The 24,323-nt window shown below is 23.6% G+C and overlaps 7 protein-coding genes across 7 annotated transcripts; 1 reads left to right on the top strand and 6 right to left on the bottom strand. All coding sequences in view use genetic code 6, as the record gives it.

The window, feature by feature from the left end:
• Positions 1 to 507: 507 nt before the first annotated feature.
• TTHERM_00661480 (hypothetical protein) lies at positions 508 to 5,530 on the top strand (the record flags this gene model as incomplete). The annotated part of the gene is made up of 5 exons (XM_001020112.2): positions 508 to 2,904; positions 2,961 to 3,304; positions 3,362 to 4,292; positions 4,342 to 5,004; positions 5,063 to 5,530. 5 exons carry the CDS (start codon positions 508 to 510, stop codon positions 5,528 to 5,530), a joined length of 4,803 nt encoding a protein of 1,600 aa, XP_001020112.2.
• A 1,778-nt stretch (positions 5,531 to 7,308) lies between these two features.
• Positions 7,309 to 8,534, bottom strand: TTHERM_00661490 (transmembrane protein, putative; the record flags this gene model as incomplete). The annotated part of the gene is made up of 2 exons (XM_001020113.3): positions 7,309 to 8,333; positions 8,465 to 8,534. The coding sequence occupies 2 exons, from the start codon at positions 8,532 to 8,534 to the stop codon at positions 7,309 to 7,311; spliced, it is 1,095 nt and encodes a 364-aa protein (XP_001020113.1).
• Positions 8,535 to 10,129: 1,595 nt separating this feature from the next.
• Positions 10,130 to 11,047, bottom strand: TTHERM_00661500 (ADP/ATP transporter on adenylate translocase; the record flags this gene model as incomplete). The annotated part of the gene is made up of 1 exon (XM_001020114.1): positions 10,130 to 11,047. The coding sequence occupies one exon, from the start codon at positions 11,045 to 11,047 to the stop codon at positions 10,130 to 10,132; it is 918 nt and encodes a 305-aa protein (XP_001020114.1).
• Positions 11,048 to 12,214: 1,167 nt separating this feature from the next.
• On the bottom strand, positions 12,215 to 13,248 carry TTHERM_000661499 (classes I and II family aminotransferase; the record flags this gene model as incomplete). Its single annotated transcript, XM_012798607.1, has 3 exons — positions 12,215 to 12,717; positions 12,784 to 13,180; positions 13,240 to 13,248. The coding sequence occupies 3 exons, from the start codon at positions 13,246 to 13,248 to the stop codon at positions 12,215 to 12,217; spliced, it is 909 nt and encodes a 302-aa protein (XP_012654061.1).
• A 419-nt stretch (positions 13,249 to 13,667) lies between these two features.
• On the bottom strand, positions 13,668 to 17,234 carry TTHERM_00661510 (classes I and II family aminotransferase; the record flags this gene model as incomplete). The annotated part of the gene is made up of 12 exons (XM_001020115.2): positions 13,668 to 13,864; positions 13,963 to 14,145; positions 14,205 to 14,438; positions 14,494 to 14,696; positions 14,756 to 15,450; positions 15,506 to 15,573; positions 15,972 to 16,080; positions 16,130 to 16,243; positions 16,291 to 16,476; positions 16,575 to 16,838; positions 16,888 to 17,069; positions 17,129 to 17,234. 12 exons carry the CDS (start codon positions 17,232 to 17,234, stop codon positions 13,668 to 13,670), a joined length of 2,541 nt encoding a protein of 846 aa, XP_001020115.2.
• A 1,713-nt stretch (positions 17,235 to 18,947) lies between these two features.
• TTHERM_00661530 (class I/II aminotransferase) lies at positions 18,948 to 20,852 on the bottom strand. Its single transcript, XM_001020117.3, has 6 exons — positions 20,619 to 20,852; positions 20,379 to 20,560; positions 20,066 to 20,329; positions 19,761 to 19,946; positions 19,600 to 19,713; positions 18,948 to 19,549 (listed from the first exon to the last, which is right to left on the bottom strand). Exons 1-6 carry the CDS (start codon positions 20,815 to 20,817, stop codon positions 19,043 to 19,045), a joined length of 1,452 nt encoding a protein of 483 aa, XP_001020117.2. The 5' UTR covers positions 20,818 to 20,852; the 3' UTR covers positions 18,948 to 19,042.
• Positions 20,853 to 21,218: 366 nt separating this feature from the next.
• Positions 21,219 to 23,205, bottom strand: TTHERM_00661540 (class I/II aminotransferase; the record flags this gene model as incomplete). Its single annotated transcript, XM_001020118.1, has 6 exons — positions 21,219 to 21,710; positions 21,769 to 21,882; positions 22,164 to 22,349; positions 22,420 to 22,683; positions 22,761 to 22,945; positions 23,115 to 23,205. 6 exons carry the CDS (start codon positions 23,203 to 23,205, stop codon positions 21,219 to 21,221), a joined length of 1,332 nt encoding a protein of 443 aa, XP_001020118.1.
• Positions 23,206 to 24,323: the final 1,118 nt, after the last annotated feature.

Raw genomic sequence — 24,323 nt, 5'->3', positions numbered from 1 at the left:
TTAAGTAACCATAAAAATAAAACATTAACTAATAAAAAATAATATTAAGATGTAAAATAAAGGTGTGTTTAAAAAATTCTAAACATTATTTTAATGTATTATTGAAATATTATATTACAAATTGTGATAAAAGAAATGGGTGTTTATTTGATTTTATGTAATAATTATACGTGTTGAAAAAGAGAGAATTCAAAAGCTAATTAATAAAAAATTTACATAAATTTTGATCAAATATTGAGTTTGGAGAATGAGTGTTTGTTTTTCTTTATTTTACAAAGAGCTAGCTAAATTTTATGAAGAAAGCTCTTTATTTTGTTTTTGCTTAGTATTTAAAAGACTGGTAATACCCTTAGATTTTACTATTAAAAAATAAGTTGAAAATACAAACATTTATTTGTTTATATATCAAACAATTAAATTAATTATTTAGCAAAAATATTAATTACAATCAATCCTTCATCAAAAAGAAAAAGCTTATTAATTTATAAATAATAATTTTAAAGGATTATGACTAGCAAGCAGAAAAACTAGAATAGCAGATAAGAGAATATTCTTGGAAAGACTGAATAATTAGATAAAGAGCTTTTGAGGCTATTTGATTAGATAAATGCAACTCTTTCTGGGCAAATCAATTATTTAAATGAGTATAAATAAATATTTAAAAATTATCGCAATACAATTTAGGAAGGAACACTTAAAAACATAAATGCTATATCAGATAAAGTTTGTAAATTAGTTGAAGACACAATTTAAAAGCAAGTTTATAGTAAAATAGAAAATAATTGGAGAGTAAAAATTCAATAATAACATGAGAAATGTTTTTAAGAAATAGTATCAAGTTTGTAAAACACTTTTAGTCAAATAGATGAGCTAGCAAAATAGAATAACCATTATACTTCATTGAACATTATTTCAATAAGAAGTTTGTATGATAATTAACTCTCTTAATCCAAGCTTTAATTAAGAAATATAAATGAAGATAATCTTATAAGATTATAAAATCAAATAGATGATCACTTCAAAAAATATGTTTCATTGTATTAAAAAGCTGAGCAAATTTAAGCTTTAGCAGATTCTGAAAGTGCAAAGTATAAAAATGAAGCATAATAAAAGAATAAGCAACAAGAAAAGTAAGGAGAAAACTAAACCTCTTCAACACAGGGTGCAATTAGTACAAATGATGACGATGATGATGTTGGTTTTTCAAAAAAGACTGAAAAAAAAGAAAGTAAAAATAATGATGCTGCCAATTAAAGCGGGCTCTTAAGTAAAATAAAAAATATATTCAAGAAAGAGGATAGCAGGGCTTCTTAAGTTAATTTGGAAGGAGTTTCTAATGATTTTAGATACTGTCCAATTAAAAAGCAATGGATTTTTGAAGGGCAAGAAGAAAATAGTGTTCTTGATGAACCTCCTCCAATTATTCCAGTTAATTAGGGAGCTGCAAACGCTTAGTAGTCTGATTAAAATAATAGTGTCGCTGCTGATAATTCTGTATCTAATTTAGGATCTGGCGCACAAACACCCAGCTAGGCATATGATCCAAAATAAGCTCTTACTAGACCAGTAAATTATAGAAATGCGAGAGATTTGAAAGCAAAAGCAAAAGAAAAAGAAAAATAAAAACCTCGTCCAGCAGCTTTTAACTTCATGTAATAGTAAAAGGTAGAGGAAAATATGAGCAATTATGATAGCACAGCTAATAATTTCGATAGCACTGAATAAAATATTTAAAACATAGAATCAAATAATTAATTATCAAGCGATGCTAATCTAGGATTGCAATTTAACAATCAAGAAGTAAGCTAAGTAAATATCTCTGAGATCTTGGAGAGCTTGAATAGTTAGATACAGTTTATTATCAAATCCTTACCAGATTAGATTGCAAAAGAAACTGAGTTTATTGATTTTGAAGAGATAGAGTCTCGCATATAAGAACAGGCTTCTCTTAATGCTGAAAAAATCTTTAAATAACTAAAAGAGGAGATTTTTAAGCAGAATAAATTAAACACAAAGATTATACGTAGAATGCAAAATTCATATGAAGAATAAATTAGACAACTAACTCATGACTATATGGATTTAATGGACTAAAGTATTGCTTAAGAAAGACATCTTATTGAAGATGAAACTCTTAATAGCACTATTGACAGTAGTGTAATAGAATTCTGCAGTAAGCAATCTGAGAAGATCAAGCAACTGTAAACTGAGTTGATGAAAAAGCAATGCATGATGGGTAAATAAGACAATAAAAATATGGAAGTAATCAAGAATATGGTAGATAAAATAAACTAACTCGAGAACAAACTCCTGAAATACACAGATATGGAACTAGAAAATGAAAATTTACAGAAAATTAATTAATAGTTGTAAAAATTAAGCAAACAAAGCTAGGAGTAAGCTGCAAAAGTTTTTGGAATTAAGCATTAGAATATGCAATCTATATCAACAATTAATTAACAGTTAGCAGAGTAGATTCACAGTAGATAATAGCTAATAGATACTTTGCATCAAGAGATAACACAAAAAAATAGAGCTATCCATGAATTATAAGCAAAGAATACAAATTTACAGAATATTTCTTATGAAAAAGAAGAAAGGATAACTGAATTGCAAAATATATTAGAAGAAAAAGAACTAGAAATAAACGATTTAAATAAGAAGGAAAGTCTTTTAAATGAAGACATTATGAGACTTAAGGATACTTTAGTGGCAATACAAGATGAGCTGATTGCTAAGAAGCAAGAAATTTCTCATCATATAAATGATTTAACATAGCTTTAAGAAAAGAATGAGAACTACGAGCAAATAGAATAAAATATGAATGAAGAGTTGGTTAATCTATAATTAGAGTACAACAACTATAGGGAAGAAGTGGAAGAAAAAATAGAAAAATTAACTTTGGTAATTTATTTTATTTAAATATATTAAATGCTAAAAATGAAAATTATTTTCAATAGGAAATAAAAGAAATCAATTTACAAAAGGACGAACTTTAAGAATAGCTGGATTAGATTTAGACCTAGAAATAATCTTTGAGCGAAGAAAGAGATGTTTTAATTTAAGAAAAAGAAGATCTTATTCAAAATAATTAAACTTTAATCTAAGAAAAGGAAAATTTATAAGTGGAAATAGAAAGCTTACAAACTAGCATGGAATAATAGAAAGATGCTTTTGATAAAGAGATAGATGCTTTTGAAGAGATCGTTTTATAAATAATAGAGAAAGGAAGTTCTGGTGATTAAGATCATCACGCTAGCTTACAACAACCAAAATTAACATCACTTATAGAGATTTTAAACAAGTAATTTTTGATGATTTTTTTTTTTGGTTTTGATTTAAAAGTATTTTTTTTATATAGAAAAATGGTTGAAGTATAAAGTTAAAAGGAGCATTTAGAATAAGAAATGAAGTATTTAAATTAAGATATAGAAAATGAAAAAATGACTGTTGAGCAGCTTTATTAAGAATGCGATAACTTGGCTGAAGAGAAAAATATCATGGCTTAAAATTATGATAATGCCTTAGCTGAAAAGAAGCAAGTTTGTGAACTTTTGGAAGAAAAAACTTAATAATTAAGAGAACTTTAGGAGAAAGAATAAAATAAAGAAAATGACTTTTAACATTTTGAAAACCAAATTAAAGAAAAAGAGGCTTAAATCTTAGAATTAGAGAATAAATTATAAGAAATAAATAAAACAACAGAAGAGGTGAACTCAGAACTTAAAGAAAAAATAGATGTTTTACATGAAAAAGAAGAGACTATCAAGATATTAAAAGAGAGCTTAGATAATTATAATATAAAATATAACACTAAAGTAAGTGAATTGTAAGAAATTCATGATTATATTTCGTAAATGCAAAACGATATTAAGCAAAAAGAAGCTTAAATTGAAGAAAGTAATTAGTTGAATCAGTAGCTTTCAAATCAATATCAAGAACTTCAGATCTAAAACGAGAACTTAATTTATCAAAATTAAAATAACTTTAATTAAGTTGACTTGCTATCTAAATAAATACAAGAGTAAAACTAACTGATCGAAGATCTTAATTTAGAAAAAAATACTCTTTCCACAACACTTTTCTCCAATTAAGAGCTAATTAATTCTTACAAGTTAAAGCTGGAAGAACTTCAATAAGCATTTGAGTTTAATAATACAACTATCTCAGAATATGAAAAATAAATTGCAGAGTTAAATTCAACTGTTTCTTAGCTCAATCTCTTGTGCTAATAAAAAGACAGTGAATTACAGAACTATAAGCTATATGAAGAGAAAATTTCTAACCATCAAGTAAATATTGATAAAAAAATATTTTAAAATAATTTCTTTTTTAAAAAAGTTGATAGACAAGGAAGAATATGATAGAAAAGAAAAAGAACTTAGAGAAAAAATAGAAAATTTAAGTAAAGAAATTTATGAGTTGAATCGTTAAAATGATGAGCAGACAAACGAATTTGCAAATAAAATTATCACTTTAGAATCATTGAATACAGATTTGAATGATCAAATGGAACAAATTAGAAGTGAAAAAGATAAACAAATACAATTAGTGAAAGAAAAATACTAACAACTTGAAAGCGAATATCGTGGATAAATCGAAGAGTTGTAAAGCCAATTAAAATGGGAGAAGTAAATAAATGAAGATTCCGATCTCCACTCAAATAAGAAATTAGAAGAAAATTATGAATTTAATGAAAACTCAGCAGAAGGATAAGTTCGTTCAGGTAATTTAGGAAGCTAAAACAATTAAGATTCAAGATAAGAATTAGATAGTTATAAAGAGAGAGTTAATATTTTGGAAGTCTAAATTATAAAGTTAAAGAATGATTTGTAGACAAGCTAAAACACAAACACTGTTATTGAAAGACAAATCAAAGGTCTACATTCTACAAACGAAAACTTCGCTAAAGAAATAGATTCATTGCTAATAAAACTAGATAATGAATAAAAGAAATACATAGCATTGCAAAAGGAAACTGAAGAATAAATCGAATCCATCACTGTAATTTATAAAATATTAGTCTTTAATTTTATTAATTTTTATTTATGATTGATTGAAGGATGAGAAAAGACACTTAAAGATGAACTTTGATGAACTTTTAGAAAAAATGAATGAATCCGAAAACTTTGAGAGATTAAATTAGTTGTAAAAAGAAATAGATTCTTTAAAGATTTAAAATGAGCAATTGCAAAAGCAACTTTCACTTCCTCAAGTTGGTTCACAAATTGAGAGATAGTCTTCTATATAAATTCAAAACTAAGGACAGGTTGTACAAAAAAGTGAATAAAATGTTGATAAACCAGCTAAGAAGAGTGGCAGTGAGGAAATTCATGAAATTAATCTTGTAAATGATATTCTTAGATCTCCAATAAGTTAAAAACCAGATAATCAGCCAAGCTCATAGGTTTCATCTCAAACCTTAATTGACAAAGATTAAAAAAAAGGTGGATTTTTCAATACACTTGCAGGCATTTTCCTGACAGAAAAAGACAGATAAATGCTTGGACAATAACCCTAAAAGCAGTGAAAATAATAACAATAATATAGATAAATAAATAAAAATAAATATATAAAATCAATACAAAAAAATAATTTTAAATAAATATTAAATAAATTCAATGATATTTTTATAAAACTCTCTATTTTTTAATATTTCAATCTTCAATAATTCATTCGTTTATTCATTTGTTAGTAAAAAATATGTTAAAAGTTAAATTCTTGTTTATTTTTGTAATTACAAAACTATAAATTAATTAAATTAGACAAAATAAAAGATAAAATTGACCATTTTTATAAAAATGAAATCAATATTAAAATTAAGATAGACTTAATTTAATTTACATTCTACAAAAAGAAATTAATTCATTATATTATCTGCATAAATTAATCTGTAAATCAGAGATGAATTTAATTTCTATTTTTCTTTTATATTTTTAATTTGAATTGAAAATAAGAATTCATTAGTATTATTTTTTTAAGGTGATTACAACTGAATTCATTTCCAAATTTATAAAAACCCTAAATTTAGACAGCAAAACCTAATTTAAAGTTTAATAAGTAGAGGAATTATAAACCATTTACAATAAAAAAACAACTTTCTTTATTATGATAAAGAGTATTTAGTCTTTTAAAGAGTTCTATTTTCATGATTGAGTTGATAGTCAAATAAAAAATCTTAAAAACGAGTGATAATTTATTTAGTTCATTTATTTCTTTTTAAATACGCATTAGTATTTTAAAATTGTAGCAATCCTTTTTTTAATTTACAGTAATTTGGTACTATTTCTTAAAATTTTTACTATGTGTAATTGTGTGATAGATTAAAACAAATTGAGGTTTTTTTTTAATCTGAAAAATGAAATAGACTCAATAAAGTATATATTTACTTTTTATATTAGTTTACTGGAAAAAAAAATTAGACTTTAATTTATGCTAACATTCTTTAGGGGTAGATTAAATTCTTGTATTACCATAAAATCGGAATTAAAAATATAAAAAATCTAATTTAAGGTAAAATTTGTGAATAGAAAATATATTAATTAGTACCATTATATTTTATGCATTTTTTGCACATAAATTCAAGAATAAATTTTCAATTTAATCTCCACAGTGTAATTTTACCTTAAAGTAAATCTATTACTAAGTAATTATTTAGCTTAACTATTTGAGATGAAAGGTAAAATGAATATAGTATATAACACAAGGACTTATTTTGAATTTTATTAAAAGTTTTTTAGATTTAATTTGATAGAAAAGTTACATTGATAATTTAATAATTAAGCTTTTTAAGAATTTTTAAAAATGATAAATGAATAAAATGCATTCATTCATTAATTTATGTAAAAAATATAGATAAGTGAAGTATATTTTAAAAATGCTCAGTAATAGTGAAATGATAAAAATAAATAATAGATTTATATAAATGTAAGTATAAGATTTTTATAATTTAGAATATTTATTATAATTTTTTTAATGGACTTATTTTTTTTTTTTAGTTTTTGTTTTATTTAAGTACAACTTTTGTGTTAAGAAATGAAGATGGTTATTATTGTGTATATATCTATGTATTTCTGCAAGCTTCATAAAAATATGACACTACTAGAAATGCTCATTAAATATGGATATTTAAATTTCTATGGTTGAAAACTCATTATTTAAAGATCAGATTATTATTTTTATTAATTTGCTTTTCTTTTTATTTACTAGAAGAGTAAATTGTTTAAAAGGCTTCTTACAGTTTAGCACTCTTCAAGCAAAAACCAGATATTAATAAAATTCCTCACTTTTTTTTCTAAAAAATACTTCTCAATTTCTTTTTTAAGGTTATGGTTCTGTGTAGATGAAATTAAAGAAGGTATCTTTCAAAAATTCGAATCTTGGAAGAATTCTGACAATTAAGAAAAGGATGTAGAACATATAAGATAAGAGATAAAGAAGATAAGCTAAAGTTGCTATTTAGGCCGAAGATTCATTCATTTCAAATGATACTGCTACTATACCTGCAAATGCTTAAACAAGTGCAGCTATTATAAATAGATAGTCATTTCCCTCCTTCTATAAAAAATATTTACTGCGGTAAATTAAGAATAGTTCAGTAACTACGCTCAATGCAATACAAAGAATAATAATAAGTTCGATTAATTAATCTTTACTGCTATCGCGGCTATAATATTTAACAAATCCGATAACAAATGCAGCTTGAATCAATAGATTTTGGAATATCAGCAAAAAGATATTCCATCTGTATAGATTTTAAAACTTGTTTGAAAAAATTTCTATGGCTCTGTAGTAATCGGAATTAACAAACTCCCTCTTTAATTACTCAGGTTAAGCTACTTAAGTAGTATCAATGCTTTCTAAAACAGATTTCAGCATAGCCTTTTTTTGGGCGAGTTTAAAATCACTGAAATTAGAAAAAGTCAAACCTTAAAGGTTGCTTGACTTCTTTATCTTAGAGCTTGTTTCTTGAATTTACTAAGTGTTTATATTTATTTCACGAAATACTAAATACTTGCTTTTAGCATTTGAGCTTTTATCATAATCAACTAAATCCTCGAATTCTTTCTGTGTTTATTTAGTTATGTTTTAAAAAGGTAAGCTAGCCATTTCAGTCACCACATTCTAAGGTTCAGTTTCTATGGAAATGCACTTTTCCTATTTAAGCTATGGCTATTCTAGTACCTAGTCTTGGTTTTGTTGATTCTCAATAGGATCAATTTCAATTCTTATTTCTGCATTGTTTTATTCAGAGGCATTGGTTTTTTATTTTTCATTTTCCGCAGCTTAATCAATTTAAATATTTTACTCGATACGTTGTTAAACATCTGATTCTATTTATTGAAGATAAAGTAAGAAATAGTAAAGTAAATTGAGAAGTGTAAAAATTATAAATTTTGGTTACAATTATTTAAAAGCAAATATAAAATACAAAAAGCAAATTAAAACTAAAAATATGTTTTACCTTAGAGACTTTTAATCTCTTCATTAACATTAACTCTAGGGATATAATGCAACTCAACCGTGCAGCTCATTTTAATTAATTCTAAGAAAGTTCAATGTTTATGAGATGAGTATTAGCTATTCAGCAATCAAACAGATCAAAAGTAAATTAAAGTCTTTTGAAATAAAAGTTTCAAAGTATTTATTAATATTAATTTAAGGGGGTGATTATTATTTTTTTATTAATTTTCAATTTTTTTTTTATAATTAATTATTTCTGCGCTTCAGAAAGGATTATTTTTAATATTAAAGAGTGGAAATATACTAATAAAAATAGAGCGCAACTAAGAGATTAAAATACGACTAATTACAAACTGAATAAATTCCCAAAAAATTAATAAATTATTTGAAGTTTTATATTTCTCTATTTATTTATTACTCAGCTTTTCTTTTAATTTAAAAATAAGGAAAAAGTAACTTGGATTAGAATTTAAAATCACTAAATTCTCCAGAGCATAGAGCAATGCTCACCCCCAACATTTCAAGTTAAAACTAACTTTATTTATTTAAAATCAATAAATGTCTAATTTTTTGTGTTTTAATTTTTGATAATCCACATTTTTTTATTCATATAAAAAAAAAACAACAAAAAAAGAAGTACAACATATGAATATAAATATTTAAAAATTCTTGAATAGCATTTAAATAATTATAGTTAATTTCTTTTAAATTTTCTATTTTTAGCTCAAAAAGATTCGAGAAATCAGACAAACATTTTAAATTATTATAATAGTCAATTAATTATTTATTTTTGTCTATTATTATTTTTTTGCTATTATATGTAATTTAATCAATGAAAAAATGTCATTCATTAAACAAAACAACAATTAATATATATTTAGCCTCTAAGTTATTTTTATTTTATACATTTATTGAAAGCAAAAATTAGCTAATTTAGTAAACATTTAATAGAAAACTGACACAAAAAAATATTATCTATATTATTTATGGCAATAAACAAATTTAAATAAGACTAATTCAATTTTTCTGGAATATATAAATATGCATATCGTTTAGATTTAAAAAGATGAAATTAAAAAATTTTGGATATGAAAAAAAGTAGTTTTTTATCAAAGTATTTTTAATGCTTTTCATACAAAGTATAATATTTATTCAAATTAAATTACAAATATTTACGATTACTGATTTTTGTTTCAATCAAATAATGTTATCCGACTTTGATAAACTTTAAAAATAATAATTTACATAGTAATTAATATAGAACTCTCCTTTTTTTACCACAAATGTGTATTTCAAACAAAATAATAAAATTGATTAAACTCATCTTAGTTAGATAAACAAAAATATTTATCAAGCAAATAAATTTTTCAAGATACTTAAAAAAAAATGAAAATAAATATGTTTATATTTATTTATATATTTATTACATAATATTACTTTGCTAATTAGGTATTAATTATTTCTTTATTATCATTTTTTCATAAATAAGTTAAGTAATAATTGAAAATATTTGTCATCAATAATGATAATTTAAAATAATAAATCTTCTATTAAATAAATTTTTTTAAAAGTAATTTTCGTTAATTCAGTTAATTAATTAATTTATTTATTTATTTTAGATTTGTTGAAATTGAATTTAACTTATATATTCTGTAATGATTTTACTTCAAAATTTATTTTCATAAAAGGCATGCAATTCATCGTATAAGACTAAAACTAATGCTCCTCCAAGACCTCTATAAACATTAGAAAGTCCTCCTTTGTAGAGTGCTTTGTATCCTTCCTACTAATATATTTTTTATAAGCAATCCAAGGAAGAGTTATATAGTATATCAGATCTACCTGACTGCATCATGAGTCTTCTTCTTACAGTATCTATAGGATATACTATAGTTCCTGCTAGTGCTGTAATAGCTTGAGCTGCCAAGAATTTTACAAAAACTGATTACTTGTTAAACAACATTTCTTTACCACTATTATAAAGTCCAAAATAGACTCCTCTATAAACGAAGGCAAAGACTATTGAAATCCAAAAACCTTTGTAAAATCCTTAAATTCCACTAGTTTAGTAGATTTTCTTGAAAAATTAGCTCAAAGAGTTATATTCTCTTTCTTACTTAGATCCTAAATCAGCAGCAAGTCTTGTTCTAGCAAATTCAAAGGGATAGACAAATACTTGAGATTAAGCTCCAGCCATGCCTCCTGCAAATATATGAGATAACATAAACTTTACTTTTTGTGTATTTTTGTCGTATTATTTGAACAAGCTTTTATTCAAGTCAACAAAAGCTAAATTCAACGCTTAGGTTGGAATGTATCTTATAACATTAATTAAATTTCCACGCCATAATGATAATAAGCCTTCTTATTTATATACCTGTTTAAGAGTATTTGTTATGCCTAAATACTTTTCCATTTTTCCACTTTAAACCATATGATGAACATCTTAAGTCTAAAAAATAATCTTAATTCTCTCTAGTGGAGCTGCTACTGTTTTTGAAATGCCTGCAGATAGTCCTCCCATTATAAAATTGCTTATAAAGTTAGACTCTTGTTTTTTTTTTGTTGCTATTTAATTACTCATTTTTGTTTATTCTAATCTCTCAATGTAATATTAAATATCTTTTTTGGAAAAATCTATATCTCCTTAATTTCTAATAAAATTGTTATCAAAAACCTTAAATAACAAAAATGCATTTAAAAATCTTATTAAGATACATAAATGTTAAATAAATAATTAATTATAAAACACTAAACCTAAATATTTGTAAATCAATCAATCAATCATTTAAGATTATGTAGGATTTATCAATTTACATATATTAAATATCTTATTTTAATAATATTATATTAAAATATTAATAGCATGCAATTAAATTGTCAAATAATATTGTATGAAGATTAAAATTTTTAATTATTAAATTAATTTAACCTGTTTTGAAAAAAATTACTTGTTTGCAAAGTATAATTTCTTTTATAGTTAATAATAAAGATGCAAAAAATTTATTCTTAAAATACCATATTGATAGTTTAAAAATAAAGAATATTATTAATTATAGGTAACATTAAAAGAATAGGTAGATTAGAAACTTCGAAGGCTAATTAAGGGATTTTAATTCTTTATTAAATGAATTAACTAATAATAATATTCCAAAGGTATTAATTCGTTGTGAGATAATAAGTTCTTTAGTTAATTAAAAAAGTAAGCAATAGGTAAAATAGATGCTTTACTTATTCAATTTATTATTGAAATTTATTATAGCATAGTCAAAACTCAATATGTAAGAATAAAAGGTAATAAATAAATACTTAAATTTCGCATAAATCAAAAGAATAAATGTATTTTAAACATTATTTCATATTTTTAACATTTTAAATATATTTAAATCTTTAGATAGGGGGAATGAAAATAAATAATTATTTAAAGACTAATACAAAAATATCTAAAAATGTAAATAATAATTTTTCCCAAAATTTGAAAGTAAATAAATAAATACCTTCCTATTAATTTAATTTCCTAATTTTAAATTTTAATCAATCAAAAAGAAGCCAAGCTCCCTTTTTTATTTTTTTGATTAATAGAATAATTTCAGAATATTTTTTAATCAATTTGATGTTTTTATTTTTTCTTAAAGAATTAAATGGCTGGGCTCGTAAAAATGTGTGCGATTTAAGTATACATAAACTTTAACTCACATAAATTTCTATTTTATGATTACATACATATACATCTTAAGAATATTTTGTAGTTTCATGAGTGCTTCATATTAGAAATTATTGTATTGACAGTTTTTTATAGTAATTATCGAGATGGTGACTTTGAATGGCTACTTTCTAATGATGAGCTAGATTAGTTATTTGAGTTTTTGTTTTGCAATTTATTTGCTTAGTTGATGTTTTTATAGCTTAATAAACGAGATAGTTTGTTCCCGTTCGATTTATTTGGAAGAGGCATAAAACTGACAAAGTTATTAAAGTTTAATTTCTCTACTTAACTCTTAACAGATAAATTATCTTTTTCCTCTTAGATAAGTTTGGTCGAAAATGGAATTTCATCATAATTATAGTTATGAATTTCATAATAGCGATATAAAGCAGAAGCATCAATTGATTTTCTTTTTTCATAAAATTCCTACTTTACCTTATCTTATTTTCTTTACTCATTGTTTAGTCTTTATTATTTAAAGCTCTGTTCATGAATAAATTTTTATTTTTATAAGTCTTTATCGTACATTTACTGGCTTAAAGTTTCATCTATATTAAATAATAAATAAATGTATATTAATAAATGAAATATATTTAAATAATTGCATATTTTACCTAGCTCTATCATTTAAATCTATGAGCTGACGTAGCCTTCTTCATTGAGTCCTCCAAATATCAATAATTTTGAGTCATAACTTACTGCACAGTGATTAGCTCTGCTTATAGATTTTTGGCCTTTTATTTCTACTTTATACCACATTAAAAACTCTACATTAAGAATATGCATATCATTTAAATAGCAATCATCATTTTAACCACCATAAATAACTATAATATTTAATAACTAATTATAATTCATAGAGTGACCATATCTAGGAGATGGAGGCTTACCATCTATTTCTGGAAAAATCCACCCAATAGGATTCTAGTCTACTTTCAATATTCTAATTGTGTTCAAAATATTCCCATCTTCGTCTCTTCCGCCAAAATAGTATATTCCTTCGTGCGGGATCTTTGTTTGTAGATAATAAAAAAATGATAAATGAATATATGCTATAGTTAGCTAATTACTTAAGCCATCCATTTAGGAATTTTAGGATCTATGTATTTAAATAAGCTAATCTTATTTAATCTAGTTGTATAAAACACAGAGCAACAAGAGTGTCCAGTTGCTATATATTTATTTTTGCTTATATCTTAACATATAGTTGAGATTTCCTACCAGCTAGATGTGCCTTAAATAAAAACAAAAAATATTTTAAATTATTAAAATGATCAAAAATAAAATAAATATTGTAATTCTAAGTTTATTAATTATTGTTTCTCATAAATTTTTGCTCCTCTTCCTAAAATATATTAAAGTATTTTTTTTTTTCTGCTATAATTAATGCTGATAGAATAAAATTTTATGGTATTTATTTGCTCGAAATGAATGATTAAATTTTTTAAAAGATATTAATTATAAAAATAATTAATATTTATTAACTTAAATATAATCTTCAAATCAAAATAATTTTTAAAAACCATTAAAGATTTAAAATACCTAAATCAAATGCCCATACATCAGAAAGAGTAAAATCTCTAAAATTACTTCCACCGTGTATAATCAACCATCTACCAACTATACAAGAGGCATGACCTCTTCTACCTTATGGAATATCTCCTGTAACATTTATCTAAGCCCATTTCTTTTAATCTTATAATATTTAATAAATCTTTTTGTTTTCAAGTTGTTTTAAATATATAAATTTTAGTTTTGAAACTAGGCATTAAATGATTGATTATAAAACTTACCGATGCTAAGAGCAAATATATCACAAAGACACTACTTCTACTTAAAATTTGTATTAAAATGGGTTTCTCCTCCAAAAACAATTAGAGAACCTTTATAATAATGCATGGAATGTCCAAATCTTACAACTGGAGTATTATTTTTAGTAGAATTGTGGTCTAATGTGTGCCATTTTAAATTTTATTCTGTTATAAGTTATGGAAATATCTGTTTTTTTTATTACATACCAAAAAAGATATTTTACCTAGATCTAAAACCTCCACTTAGTTAAAGATGTCCTAACCTAATCCTCCGAAAAGATATGCCTTATTTTTATCTGCAACAATTGTAGCTCCTTCTCTAACACTAGGTTTCCAATCATTTTATGGTATAGTGTAAATGTAAATTTTATAAATTTATTCTTGATCCTTCATTCCTTCGTGATGATATTTCTTTTATTCTTGTTGGTGCTGTGCATCATTATTATAATCTTATTAATCTATCAAAGTTAATGTAATTTTTTATGAAGGAGAAAATTTAATAGATTTATTTACTTTATATATTTTGTATTTGTTTCTTTCTCTGCATTGGATACTTTCTGATTGTGGGCATTTTTGATATTTTTTATTCTCTTTATATTAAATTTAAGAAAGTCTCTTTGTTTTTCTTTATCAGCGATTGCTCATTGTTGGATATAAAAGTACTTTACATTGCTTTATTATGCTCTAATTCAAGCTAAACGTATTCAATATTGTCACTATAAGTTATTAAAAGATTTTAATTTCAAGTAAAATTATTCCAAAAATGAATACATACTATTTGTAATCTACTCTTCTATTTTTTTGGAGCGATCTTTACTTTTAAATCGATCTTTCGTTTTCTAAATCCTAAATATCTAGAATATTGTTTATGCTTTACCTCTTTTGATGAAGATTAATTAAGTAATCTTAATTTTGTATTTTGATCTAACTAAATGAAGTGAATCCATCTTTAATTGTTTTATCAAGACTTTAATGAGAAAATTCAGATATTTTTTGCTAACCTATCCTTAATGCAGGTAGATGCATAGTGGAATGAGATGCATTTGAAATTAATTCTTTATATTTTTAAATCGAAAGACTCTTCGAAGATGGTTGCTTAAAGATTTTTATTTTTTAATCATTTTCTTATTCAGCTGCCAAGAATATAGTTTTATCAAGCTGCTATTCTTTATGCTAAGATGGATTTATAAATGATTTTGAGGATTAGCACTTATTTGGAATATCAAAGATATTTTTAATTAAAGTTTATTCATTTTATCTTGATGATGATCTTAACTTCTACTTATCTAAAGTATCTTATCCTAAAAATGTGGATTTAGGAGTATTCAAGCACATTGGGCTTTATATTCTATTTGTTGCAGAGTATAACGTATAATCGTTGCTTAAAAATCCTTTCTTTTTTTGTTTAGAGCTGCAGCTCGATTAAGATTTGCTTAAAAAATCAATCATTTATAATAATTAATAGAAGCTCTATTAACTAGTAAGTAGGAATAAATATAAAACTTTCTATAATTTAGAATTTTACCAAAAATTGTTTAGGAATTTTATTTTTAATTAAATAAGTAGAAACAAGTAAACGCCATTCACCAAATTCTTTTAATTTTATTTATAAAAATAATTTATGATTTTTAGTAATTATTAAACTTCAGGCAAATATTTTTTAAAATAGGTAAAGCAATTTATTTTAACTCATTATTTTGATAAATCAACTATACAATAAATATCTTGCTTATTTAACTATCTTGAATAAATTAATGAAAAATTAAAATAGAAAAGTTAATAATTTTACATAACAAAATAAACAGATTTATTTATAAAATAATCTATTAAAAATTTGGTTTAAAGCTAGCTGATAAATTTAATATTCTAATTATAGATAATTGCTAAAAATTAAAGGTGTCGAATTAAAATTATAGGTATAGGTGTCGATTTAAAAATATAGAAAGAGGTGTCGATTAAAGTAGATAGAAAATAGGTGTCGATTTAAATACTTAGAGTATAGGTGTCGAAATAAATATAGTTGACCATATTTTCTTCATAATTATCATCAGTTCCCATATACTTAGACTTAGCTTCATCTAACGCTTTTGCAAATCCAATCTATATTTTATTGTTTTATAAATTATTTATTTTTTAAATAAAAATTTACTTAAACAGGTCTGTGGACATTATAAGTAATTATAGAATGAGTAGCACGAACTATTTTTATTAATTCCTCATGTCCAATACAAAAACCAATTCTCCATCCAGTGCAACTAAATAACTTTAGAATATTTTTATAATTAATTATTATAAATGTTGAAAATATACTTTTCCTAATGAGAAAACTTATAAGGTCCTTTCAAACATGCCAGGAATATCTACAAATCTAGGGAATTCTTTTTTATCATAAACTAAAATTTCATAAATATCATCAGCAATAACAAGCACTTTAGGATATTTTTTAACTATGTTAGCTATCTTTTGATACTCCTCTCTAGTGAATACTTTGCCTGTCTGTTATTTTAGATAAAAATAAACAAGATCTCAAATGTTGTAATTTCTATTAATCATGTTATAGTAATTTTTATATTATTCATATGATAAATTCTTACAGGGTTATGGGGAGAATTTAAGATTACTATTCTAGTCTTCTAATCAATCAAATTTTCGAATTGATCAAAATCAATTTGCCATTCTCCGTTTTCAAAATCTTCGGGTTCAATCAAACTGCAAGCTTTGACATTTACACCTAACAGTTTAGCTGCTTTAGAATATTACTCAAAAAATGGCTCAAAAACAATTAATTCATCTCCTTCATTTAAAAAGGCAGAATAAATATCAAAAATAACCCCACTAGCACCTAAACCAATAGATACCTTTTAATAATTTAATTTTTTATCATTAATTTAATATCATTTATTTTACATTTTGAGGAATAATATCTCTATTTAAAGACTTTGAATATCTTTCACAAAGCTTTTAAATAAGAGTAGGATGACCACCAACAGGGGCATATTGATGTTCAGGTAGTCTAAAAGCTTCAGTAACTGCATTACATAAAAATTCAGGTGTTTCCCAATCAGGAAAACCAGAAGCCAAGTTAATTGCTTTATTTTAAAGAGATTAAAGTTATCAAATGAAATTGGAGTTTTTTGGAAATTAATACCTTTATATTTTTGAGTCAGAGGAAGTACCATTTAAAAAATTGTAGGGTCCATGAGCTTTTACATAAACTTAGATGGTTATATATTTATTTAACTTTCTAAAGACATCTTTTTTAGGTAGAGAATCCTTTGAGAATGAATATTTTAATTAATTTTTTTGTTTTAGTTTTTAAAAATAAAATTATGAGTAAATAAGTTAAACGAATGTCTAATTTTCTTTAGATATTAAATTAAAAATTGTGTTTTTCAAAGATATTATTTTTGGATATAATTTTTTAAACACTACAAAACAGAACAAAAGAACAAATTTATTTGATTGATGAGGGAAATAAAACACCTAAAAAAGAACTATTTTCGCATTAATGAAGAATTAAATAATTTGGGAGGGTTTAATTATAGAAAGAAAAAGTGAAATATCAGTTTTATGGCTAATATAAATTAAATTTTTTACTTACTTATTTTTTTTGTGAAATTTAAACACTCCTCTTATAAATAAGTAATAAAATTCCAATTTACACTCAAAAACAATAATTAACTCTAAAAATATGAAAATCTAATTAAAACTTTTTCTTCTTACAGTCTTTATTTTTAGTGCGTCATCAAAAATAATTGAAATAAAATTATTATGTAAGATATAAAGTATTTAACTAAAGCAAACAATTTCTTGATGTATAAATCAAAATTTTTTCACTAAATTTCCAATTCATTACTCATTTTACCTTCTTAATAGCTGCATTTTTTTTAATATTAAAGATCTAAAGAAAAACAGGTTAACTAAAGGGTAAACGGCAAAAAATTTACAATATTAAAATTGTGTTTCTCTAATTAATTCTTAACAATTAAAATGGTATTTCTTCATAATTATTGTTATGAATTTCATAATTACTATTTAAAGAAGAAGCTTTAATTTATTTTCCATTTTCAGAAAATTACTTTTTAATTTTATCTTATTTTGTTTACTTCTATTTAATCTAAACTATTCATAGCTATGTTGATGATGAATAAATTTATATTTATATAAATCTTTATAATTTATTAAATAATTTAAAGTTTCACCAATTTTAAAATAAACAAATATTTTAAAAAAATAGTTTTATAATGTTACTATTTTTTTTGGCTCAATCAATTAAATCTATGAGCTAAGATAAGCCAATTGATTCAGTTTTCCAATTATCAATAAATTTTAATAATCTTTGTTTTTAAATTTGTGGCCTTTTATTTTTACTTTTCTATATTAAGGATTGATTATCATTTAAATAGCAATCATCGTTTTAAAAACCACAAATAACTATAATATTTAATAATTAATTATAATTGATAGATTTATCATAACGAAATGGTTTTTTCAATCTATTTAAATCAAAAATCCAGCCAGCTGTACTCTATTCTATTTTTAATATTATAATTGTGTTTGAAATATTCCCATCTTCATCTCTTTTTCCTAAAAAGTAAGTACACTCCTTGATGCTTGATCTTTATTTGATTTAAATAAAATTTAAATTGTCTAAATCCTCATAATATCTCATCCATCATAATATTTTTTCACCAAAATGCTATTTTTTTGGTAAAAAATTTTTAATTCAATCAAAATTTAAAAGTGATAAAAAAATGAAAATTAGTGTAGTATGTTTTTAAAATATTATAGTTTCTCTTATATTAACATCCGAAAAATTTTTTTTCAAATATTGAATGATTAATTTTAAAAAAATAGAACGAATTTATCGTTTTTATTTTAAATTTTATAAACTTAGAAAATCTGAAGAAGATTTATAAAAATTTTTTAAATAAATTTTAGAATTTATTTGTTGTAGAATATTTCTGTAATATTAAATTAATTTATTATTGAATAAACATTTTTTTATAAATTTTTATAAATATTATTAAAGATAACAATTTTTTTAATATCATTTTTAGAGTCAGTTCTGTTTTAATGTTTGATTAAGCTTTTTAAAAGCAGAATTTATTGTTTCTTCTTTACGAGGAAGTGCTATTCTAAAGAAATATCTCCCTTTAATATTTTTTAGATTTTTTTCGTCATCTTAAATGTAAAATGAAGACATTGGTATAACTGTAACTCCTTTTTCTATAATCATATACTTGAAGAAAGCAACGTCAGGTGTTACTTCTGCTTATTCAAATTCTTCAAAAGGAGTATCACCAAGTAAAGCATCACCGTCAGGTACATTTTCAAAGTCTTTAAAAAAATATTTACGAGGAATTTTGCCTACATGATCTTTTAATGAACCTACTATAAAATATCCACCTTAAGGTTTATTTAACTTCAAATTAGCATTTAAATTTTTGAATCCTTCTAAAATTACATTTCTATTTTTTTCAAATCTTTTTCTAATATTTACTTCATAATTATCATCTGTTCCCATATACTTAGACTTAGCTTCATCTAATGCTTTTGCAAATCCAATCTATTTTTTATTGCTTTATAAAACACTTACCTTAAGACTAGTAAATTTACTTAAACTGGTCTGTGAACACTATAGCAAATGATAGCATGAGTAGCACGAACTATTTTTATGAATTACTCAGGTCCGATGCAAAAACCAATTCTCCATCCAGTGCAACTAAATAACTTTAGAATATTTTTTAATTAATTTTTATAAGTGTTGAAAAATATACTTTTCCTAATGAGAAAACTTATAAAGTTCTTTCAAACATCCCAGGAATATCTACAAATCTTGGGAATTCTTTATTGTCATAAATTAAAGTTTCATAAACATCGTCAGCTAGAACAAGGACCTTAGGATATTTTTTGACTATATCAGCTATTTTTTGGTACTCCTCTCTTGTAAAAACTTTGCCTGTCTATTATTTTATTTAAAAAAATACGTTATTTCAATTTTTTTTATGTTTTTTTTAACATTATTATAAAATTCTATTTAGAATATTATTTTGATTTAAAAATAAATATCAGTTAATTTTACAGGGTTGTGAGGAGAATTTAAGACTATCATTCTAGTTTTGTCATTTATCAAGCTCTCGAATTGCTTGAAATCAATTTGCCATTCTCCATTTTCAAAATCTTCAGGTTCAATTAAACTGCAAGCTTTAACATTTACACCTAATAATTTAGCTTCTTTAGAATGGTACTCAAAAAAGGGCTCAAAAACAATTAATTCATCTCCTTCATTCAAAAATGCAGTATAGATATCATAAATAACTCCGCTACCACCTAAACCAACAGATATCTTTTTATAATTAACTTTTTTATCTTTAATTTCATAGAATTTGTTTTACATTTTGAGGAAGAATATTTCTATTTAATGATTTTGAATATCTTTCACAAAGCTTTTAAATAAGAGCAGGATGACCACCAACAGGGGCATATTGATGTTCAGGCAGTTTAAAAGCTTCTGTGACTGCGTTGCATAAAAACTCAGGGGTTTCCCAGTCAGGAAAACCAGAAGCCAGGTTAATTGCTTTATTTTAATATGATTAAAATTATCAATTATTTTTGAATTATTTGTTAAGTAATACATTGATATTTTTGTGACAAAGGAACTATCAATTCAAAAATTGTGGGGTTTATAAGCTTTTGCATAAACTTTGATGGTTGTATATCTATTTAACTATCTAAAGACATCTTTTTTTAGGTTGAAAATCCTTTTGGAATGAATTATTTTAATAGATTAAATGCTTTAAGATTTTTATAATTTTTTACTAAATTACCAATCATTTATTATTATAAAATCTTAATGATATCAAACTTAATTAATTAATTTATAAAAATTTTTTAGATGATAAATAGAAAACTGCGTATTTTCAAGCTATTTTTGATGAATAATTCACTAGATATTGCGAAATAAAAGAAAAAAACTAGTAAATGCATAGAAATTTAAAAATATATAAAAGTATTAGAATAGTAATCAAAGAATTTCATGTGAAAATTCAACAATAATATATAAACAAAGAATTAAATGTGATATATTATATAGCATATTATTTGTAATGAATGATAGTAAGAATAAATATATTTTTCTAATAATTATTTATGATGATTTATATAGTTTGGTGAAAGAGAATTTATTAGTAAGAATATTTTTTTTTTAAAAGATTAATTAATCTCTTTAAGACAATTCAAGATGATTCTTTCAATCTGTTGATAGCATCTTGGTAGGATTGCTCCTTTCTACATAAAGCTATTCTGAATAAGTATCTTCCTTGATAGCTTTTAAAGTCGTTTGTAGCCTATCCATAGAATGATGAAAGAGGAATCACAGCCACTTTTTTCTCCACAGCCATATATGTGCTGAATGCTACATCAAGACTGACTTCAGGATTATCAAGTTTCTCATATTGAATACCTATCTCTTAGTCTCCATTTATTACATTCATATAATCTTTATAAAAATATCTTAGAGGAATTTTAGTAGCAAACTTTTCGAAAGACCCAATCAAAAAGTAACCACCTTCAGGTTTGTTTAATTTGAGGTCAAGGCTTTCTAACAAATTGAAATTCTCAATCAATTTATTTCTGTTATTTTCAAATATATTTCTGAAGTAACTATAATAATTTTAGAAACCTTCATAATTATTTTCAGCTATTCTTAAACAGTTTGCGATTCCAACCTAAATTAATAAATTAAATAGTTATAAATAAATTAATTCTAAAATCTTATAATAATACCTGTGCAGGCCTATTAATAGAATAACAAGTATATGAGTGAGCAGCTATGGCGTATTTAATCAATTCTTCTGGTCCTATTGCAAATCCAACTCTCCAACCAGTACAACTAAAAGTCTAATCATTAGATGAATAAAAAGTAATTAGAAGGATTTAATTAAATATTTTTGTATTTTCCAAATTTAAAAGAAAGAAATTATTTTTTTTATTGAATTAAAATTAAAAAATTTTGATAAAAAAAATATTTATTTTAATTGAATTTTTTAATTTTTAAAATGAATTTTTATTAATCTAAATAATTAAGATAGAATATTATTAAATGAATTATTTGTTCATTATTTAAAATAGAAAAATAAACTTTAAAAAATATGTTTTCAAGAAAATTAAATAACAAATACCTTTCCCATAGAATAGACAGATAGTGTTCTGTCAGTAAGCCCTGGAGTTTAGCAAACTCTATTAAGACTTTTATTGTCAAAAGTCAAATGCTCATAGACCTCATCTGCGATAACAACAACTTAGGGATACATTTAGATTATTTGTGAAATTTGATTTAGCTCTTCTTTGGTAAAGATTTTTCCAGTCTGTTTTAATTTGAAATAGAAAAAAAATTAATATTTAATATAAATAATTATTAATTGAGTCTCTTATTACGGGGTTATGAGGGGTATTGATCAATACAATTTTTGTTCTTTCATTAAACAAACTCTTAAACTAATCAAAGTTGATAGTCCAGACACCATTTTCAAGATCTCTAGGTTATTCGAGTGAACAGTGTCTTACTACAGCACCAACCAGCTTAGCTTCTTTTGAGAGGAATTCATAATGAGGATCAAAAATTATCACTTCATCACCAGGGTTTAAAAGTGCTGTATAAATATCAAAAATAACTCCACTTGCTCCTTAACCAACAAAAACCTTTTTAAATAAGAAATTTTATTTTATTAATTATTAAATAATTTTAATTATTTTCTATGAAATCAATTAAATTTTACATTCTTTTCAGGATTAATTTCAATACCAAGACTTTTTGAATATGTTGCTGCTATCTGTTAACGAAGAATTGGATGTCCGCCAGGTAAACAGTATTGATTTTCACCGCTAGTAGAAGCATTAGCGATACTCTTAGTCACAAATTAAGGAGTATCCCAGTCAGGGAATCCACTGGCTAGATTGATTGCTATGATATATTTTGAAAAGAAATTTTAAGTTAATATCTGCGAATAGACAATAAAATATAAGAAATAAATATGAAAAAGAAAGCAAGCTGTAATATGATAAAGATAGGACATATAATGGAGTTTTTAAGTAAATTTAATTATAAAGAGCTAATGTGATTATTCTGTTACCTTTTTAGTCAATAGCAAGGCGGACTATTGATTAAATTATAGTTGGCTAGAGTAATGGTTTTATATTGTTAGATGGATTAATTTGACTCATTATTCGGTGTTTTAATAATTCTTATTGCGAAGAAAGTACTTAATTTTTTTTGATTTTTTGAAAACTATTACTATTTATTTATTTAATTACTTATTATATTTCTTTTTCAGTGGGAGGCCTTTTTTAAATGCCTTCAATCTTTGTTTTTATTAATTTCTTTGAATGGTTGTAAAAGGGGTATTTGATAAAACTTGATGAATATTTTGGGATTTCATTAGAAACATTTATATAAAAAGAATCAGCCTTTTGAAATTACGTCGATTTAATATAGGATTTGAAATATATTACACACTTAAGAGATTGTATTTTTCTTTCATTTTTTCGTAGAATACTGGATGGTTATTACAAAATTTAACTAACATAGTTTCTATTTTTAATTTTCTCATTTTATTTGAGTGCATCTATTATAATAGATTGTAATACTGTTTTAATATATATATAAGAAGATACTTACTACTTTCTATACAGTAAAAGAAATTTCAAGCATATATAAACTATTAATTCACTAAGAAAATGAAATAGAACTAACAAAAAAATAAACAAAATACATTTTGATTTTGTGAGTAAAAGAGTTAAGAAAATTTATTTATTTACTTATTTGTTAATAATAGTTTAGATAATAATATATTTAACATTTTGAAAATAATTAATTTTCATATAAATTAATAAAGCTTTTTAATTTTTTAATATTTGACTAGTACTTATCAAAGATTCTAATTTTCAGAGATCTTCGATCATGTGAAATATGCGAAAAAAATAAGTTCTCTAATATGTTTTTAATTTTTCATATCAATTCTTAAAATTTTAAAAAGCTATTTTTAGAAAAATTAAAAAACTCAATACAAGAACAATAAAATATCTAAAAACAAAAATTTGTAATTGAGATGCAATTTATAAAAAATTTGTATTTTAAAATAGAGTAAATATTAAAAATATAGAGTGACGAATAGATGAATTTGCAAAACGTCATACATCGATTGAACCCATCGATTAATAAAAGGAAAAGTAAATTCTAACAATAATTTAAAATTTTAATTTGAGTTACGCACTATAATTCATTTTGGAATCTATTTATTTGCAAGACAATAAAGAATATTATTATCCTTTAATATTTACCA

This window comes from Tetrahymena thermophila (assembly GCF_000189635.1).
Source record: "Tetrahymena thermophila SB210 genomic scaffold scf_8254577, whole genome shotgun sequence".
In the NCBI taxonomy this organism is placed as follows: domain Eukaryota; phylum Ciliophora; class Oligohymenophorea; order Hymenostomatida; family Tetrahymenidae; genus Tetrahymena; species Tetrahymena thermophila.
The sequence above is the reverse complement of the archived record's forward strand: the minus strand, read 5'-3'. Positions and strand labels throughout refer to the sequence as shown.